Source organism: Lipotes vexillifer, unplaced genomic scaffold (genome assembly GCF_000442215.2).
Source record: "Lipotes vexillifer unplaced genomic scaffold, Lipotes_vexillifer_v1.1 scaffold753, whole genome shotgun sequence".
NCBI lineage: Eukaryota > Metazoa > Chordata > Mammalia > Artiodactyla > Lipotidae > Lipotes > Lipotes vexillifer.
Genome location: NW_006783618.1, coordinates 956,403 through 962,006, shown reverse-complemented (window position 1 = coordinate 962,006; position 5,604 = coordinate 956,403). Strand labels below are relative to the sequence as shown.

Here is a 5,604-nt window from a genome sequence, read left to right as displayed (position 1 = left end):
CCCCCCCCCCCATCAACCTAGGGTTGAGTGGGTCTGTCTAGACCCTGCAAACTCATCATTAATTAGCTTGTTAAATGGCTGAAAGGAGGGGGCGGGGAATGACAGGGTTCTTTCTGAAACAGCTGTGGTTGTAATTAGGTGGACAGTGTGGCTGGCTGTTATTTATTCCGGTTATGATTACTCTGTGATCAGCTCCTCTGATTGGTGGCTTGGCAGGGAAGGCTCCCTCCTTTCCGAACCACCCATCAGCCTTTAGAATTGTTGGTGCCTGCCTGGGAGGGCCTGTGGGTTTGCCGAAGAAGTGGGTGGTTTTGTCTACTATGTTGTCTGCTATGGGCTTCTCAGCCTGCTAGCCCCCCATCCGTGGCAATGCCCAGGGCCCCCCAACAGGCTCCTGAGCTCCTCAGTGGGCAGCCAAGGTACCCATGTGGCCTGGGATGCCCCATGCCCTTGTGGCCTGCCTGAGCTGAACTGTCTCAGCGTCCAAGAATGTAGACTCCTCTGCCAGTCTTAGCTCAGACAGGCATGAAGCTTGGGGTGCCAAGTGGCACCAGATTGGATAGAGAGGAGCCTGGGGCCAGGGGCCAAGGGCATGGGCAAATTGGAAGAGTGGGTGGTAGAGACCACTAGGTCTCTGGCTTCTCCCAACAGAGCATCTTGTGCAGAAGCCCTCTAGCACCTGGTGTGGCCGGGAGGAGGAGTTCTGCCAGACAGGCTTAGGCGCGGTGGGCACACCTGTCACCGTGCACACTCCCGGTGCCCCTGGCTACATTTTCTGGCTCCCACGTGTCCTCCCCCCTCCATGCACTCACACTTCCTGGGCAGGACTGGGCTTGTGTCTACTGCCTGGGAATGTGCTTGGTTGAGGCTGGGCCCACTGGCCTAGGCTTGGCTGCATTCCAGGGGAGACCAAGGAGCAGGACGATGTCAGGCCAGAGAGCGCTTTGACAGAGAGAAGGAGTGTAGCAGTCGCTCCCGGCTGTCAGAAAGGGTGGCCGCTCTCTTAAGGAAGCGAATTCTGGTCCCCGCAGGGGCATCTGACTGATCCATGGTGTTTCCCTGTCCCCTATCTCAGAGCTTTTTTGTGATCCTGGAAGTTGCTGCCTCTCAAACTGACCCTTCCACCCAAGTGGCAGATAGATGGATCTTGATGGGAGGCACATGGGTGTCTGTGTTCTCTGGAGAGCCTTCTCCACTTACAGAGCACTGGCATACACTGTCTTTCTAACTCTGCAAGGTCAATGGTTTTGTCCTCATTTTTCTGATGAGAGAACTAGACTCAAGGAGGTGAAGTGACTTTACCTGACGATCTCACAGGTAGTATGAAGAAAATTTAGGACTAGGACTTACAAACCAGAGCTCTTTCCCCTCGGCCCTGTGCTGTGGAGCCGGGCTGGGGCCTTCGGCACGAGGGGAGTCAGGTGTGGACCAAGTGGATGCCGCTGAGTGCAGGTGGGCGTGACTCTTGGGAGGCTGGGGTGAGCCTGCTGGTGCTGCGGGGTGAGGGCTGCCTCAGCTCTGCCTGCCCTTCCGAGCGTTTGGTCTCTCTGCAGGCTGCATGTTGTGCCTGGGTCAGTCCACCTTCCTCCGTTTTAACCACCCGGCTGAAGCCAAGTGGATGAAGAGCATGATTCCGGCAGGGGGCCGGGCCCCTGGACCCCCCTACAGTCCTGGCCCGGGTAGGTACCCACTTGGGGCACGTGGCTAGTTTGGTGGCACCCCGTGGACAGTCCTCCTCCTTGCCCACTCCAGCCGCACTTGCAGTGTCAGGGCAGGACAATACCCATGATCTGGGCTTGCTGCCACCTGCCATGGGCCACTGGTGGAGAGTGCCAGGCAGTCTGACCACTGGAAGAGATCCAGGAAGTGCTGCTTGGCTGGAATTGGGGAATCATGTGCCTGAGGGATGGGGGGCTGTGCCGGCCTGTGTCCTACTGCCCTGGAAGGTGCCACCTCGGTGTCTGGGACCCTGACCCTCTTATGTCACTACCAGGGAGCCTCACCCTTGAGGGTGGCCTGTGGGGGCAGAAGGAAGCATCCAGCTGCGCTGCTGTAAGCTCTGGGGTGGGGAGGGGGGTCCCACCTGCTTGTGATCATGTCTTTGGGCCCTGCCCCACCCCCAGGCCATGCCATGCCAGCTGATGGCTCAGTGGAGCAGCTGCAGTTTGTGTGTGAATTATTGATCCCCAGAGGAGAGTTGGGTGATTGTCCCCGGGAGCCAGCACAGCCCCCCTCAGCCCAGCTGCCTAGGGGGCTGGGTGCAGATCAGGAGGCTGCCTATAGGCCTGCCACCCCAGACTTTGCACGGGTATTCAGATGGCTGTGGGATGACAGGTGTCAACGTGCTACTGGGACGGGTGGACATGTGTGTCAGGTGCACCTAGTGGGGTGGCATCAGTGGCTTCAGTGGATCATTTGGGGATCTGAGGAAAGATGGGTGGTCCCTGGGATCACCAGTATCCACGGCAACCCCTCTGCCTTTGGTCCCACACAGTCCCCATAATTTTGGACCCAGACTCAGTCTTGCAAAGCCTTTTTCTTCTCCTTTCTAGGCCCTTGGAGGCTCAGAAGCTTGGGTTCGCAGTCCACTCCCTGGGTAGCTTTACCCTGCTCCCACCCTGGCCTTGTCATGCCACTCCCTCAGCTGTTTGGGGCAGAGGTTTCAGAGACTCCCGGTCGGTTGACAAGGGCTGGGGCAGGGCAAAGGCAGGCTCTTGCTGGCATGGCTTAATGGGCTAATTGAAGGCACTGAGCTGCACTTAGTTGCTGCCCAGCCTGGCTTCCAGGAACTGGCCTTTAGGGCCAGGCCCCTCCCTTGCCTCTGACTGGATAAAGTGGTGCTGCACATACCCCTCGCCCAGCCCTGGAGGATTTGTGTGTGTGTTTTCCTGGGTCTCGGCTGCTGTGTTGGGAGGCCCATATGTCCTGTTAGACTGGGACCTCCTCCTCCCCGGAACTTCTGGCCCGCTCCCCAGCGTGCCCCCACGCCCTTTGCAGAACGTCCATCCACCTGCCCTTCCTGAAGCAGAGCTTGAGGAGGTTGAGGAAACCAAGGCAGGGAGGAACCTAGTCTTAGGGTGAGTAGGCAACAACGAGGCCTAGAAGTGCCTGGCCCTGTTGCCAACTCTGTCCTAAGTCATAAAATGTTAGAGCCAGGAGAGCCCTCTTCCTTTACAGACGAGGCGAAACCAAGGGCAAGTGACTTGGGGAAGTCGCACAGCAGGTTAGTGGCGGAGCTGGCACCGGGGCCCAGATCTCCTGGCTGCTGCTCCAGAGCCTTTCCAGCCCTATTCTGCTGGCAGGACATGCGAGTGCTCGCTCTTGTGCATTTGCAGCTCCCTAGGGCCTAGGAGATGAAGACCAGGTCCTGAGGCCTCTTTGCGTTTTCCTTCACCAGAATCAGAAAGCTTGGTGAATGGGAACCACACCCCACAGCCTGCAACCCAGGGACCCTCAGCCTGTGGCAGCCACAGCTCCCTGGTGAGCTCTATTGAGAAGGACCTGCAGGAGATCATGGACTCACTGGTGCTCGAGGAGCCTGGAGCTGCTGGCAAGAAGCCTGCCGCCACCTCCCCACTGTCACCGATGGCCAATGGTGGCCGCTACCTGCTGTCCCCCCCGACCAGCCCCGGCGCCATGTCTGTGGGCTCCAGCTATGAGAACACCTCTCCAGCCTTCTCTCCGCTCTCCTCACCAGCCAGCAGTGGAAGCTGTGCCAGCCACTCCCCCAGTGGGCAGGAGCCAGCCCCTTCCATGCCCCCCCTGGTGCCTGCCCGGTCCTCTAGCTACCATTTGGCCCTGCAGCCCTCACAGTCCCGACCCAGTGGTGCTCGCCCCTCTGAGAGCCCCCGGCTGGGCAGGAAGGGGGGTCACGAGAGGCCGCCCAGCCCTGGCCTCCGAGGTGTGCGGACAGACAGCCCTGCAGCCACTGTCTTGGCAGTGGCCTGCAGAGCCACCGAGAGCCCCCGGGCGGGGGGGCAGTTGCCCCTGGTGGCGATTGGCCTGAGTGACTACCCGGCTTCCGGTGCCCGTGGCCAACCCACCAGCATTCCTGGCAGCCCCAAGTTCCAGCCACCAGTCCCTGCTCCTCGAAACAAGATTGGCACGCTCCAGGACCGCCCTCCCAGCCCTTTCCGGGAGCTGCCGGGCACTGAGCGGGTGTTGACAACCAGCCCCTCACGCCAGCTGGTGGGCCGAACATTTTCCGATGGGTCCGCTACCCGCACCCTGCAACCTCCCGAGAGCCCCCGCCTAGGCCGGCGGGGCCTGGACAGTATGAGAGAACTGCCTCCCTTGAGCCCATCTCTGTCCCGAAGGGCTCTCTCCCCCATGCCCGCCCGGACCACCCCAGATCCCAAACTAACCAGGGAAGTGGCAGAGAGTCCCCGACCCCGGCGCTGGGCAGCCCACGGGGCTTCACCAGAGGACTTCTCTGTGACGCTGGGGGCGCGGGGCCGTAGGACACGGAGCCCCTCACCCACACTAGGGGAGTCCCTGGCACCCCGCAAGGGCAGCTTCAGTGGCAGGCTGAGCCCGGCTTATAGTCTGGGCTCTTTGACTGGGGCTTCACCCCACCAGAGCCCCCGTGCCCAGAGGAAGCTCTCCAGCGGGGACTTGCGAGTGCCTGTCACTCGGGAGCGGAAAAATAGCATCACAGAGATCAGTGACAATGAGGATGACCTCCTGGAGTACCACCGGCGGCAGCGCCAAGAGCGGCTTCGGGAGCAGGAGATGGAGAGGCTGGTGAGCGGATGCCAGGGAGGCTGCTGGCATCCATGACAGGGGCTCTGCCAGGGTGTGGGCGGGCCAGCTGGCAGGGAGGGAGGGGCCCGTGGACAGGGCCTGGGCTTCGCAAGCTTCTCCACTTCCGGGATACACCGTAGTGACCAGTATCTCAAGGCTCTGGTGCCCTGAACAAGAACTTCCTTTGAAGTCTCTAAGGCCTTATTTCAAATTCACGCTCACTTTGCATTTATTCCATAACACAATGTTTGTTTTCATGTATAAAAGAAGTTTCACATTATGTATCTGAATACAATGAAGCTCTAGGAAAACATACCACATTTATGATGAAGCTTTGTACGTCTCAGGTTGAGAAGCAGGTCTTAATGATGAGAAGGCTGAAGCCCAGAGAGGGGAATGGGTTTGTGCAAGGTCACACAGCAAGTTCTGGCAGAGCTGGAATTGGAACCCACGTCTCCTGTCTCTCCAAGGCTTATTCTTTAGAAAAGCCTCTGGTCCTTCTTTCTTGCTTCTCTTTGGCCTCTATAAATGGGTGGGAGCTGCTCATCCTGGCCTGTGCTGGATCGTCTGGAAATGGGGGTGGCAGGGGGAGAAGAAGAGAACAGGATGGGCAGCCCCTGGCTGATCCAGGTCAGTCTGCGTGACAGTAATTATGTGTGCTGGTGTGTGCGCGTGTGTGTGTGTGCATGCGCACACATGTGGGTGCCTTTGGGGGCTGGGTGTGGTTCTGGGCAGCTGTCCTGGAGATGGCATTTGAGCTGGGTGGGGGCTGGGATTCCCCAGATAGAGCAGGGAGCTTGAGAGGCGCTGGCTGGTGTGTCCACGCTGTAGCACCTGCACAGGAAAATAGATTCTGCCCTC

The 5,604-nt window shown here is 59.4% G+C and overlaps 1 protein-coding gene across 3 annotated transcripts in view; it reads left to right on the top strand.

The window, feature by feature from the left end:
* PHLDB1 (pleckstrin homology like domain family B member 1) overlaps nt 1-5,604 on the top strand; it is a 46,665-nt gene that overhangs the window by 13,459 nt on the left and 27,602 nt on the right. For 2 of the 3 annotated variants that reach the window (XM_007456306.1, XM_007456305.1), the window contains exons 4-6: nt 1,554-1,679; nt 3,221-3,223; nt 3,398-4,743. In XM_007456306.1, coding sequence (XP_007456368.1) covers nt 1,554-1,679; nt 3,221-3,223; nt 3,398-4,743 — 1,475 coding nt within the window. The remainder of the gene's footprint in view (nt 1-1,553; nt 1,680-3,220; nt 3,224-3,397; nt 4,744-5,604) is intronic. The other variant, XM_007456304.1, reaches the window with a different exon arrangement.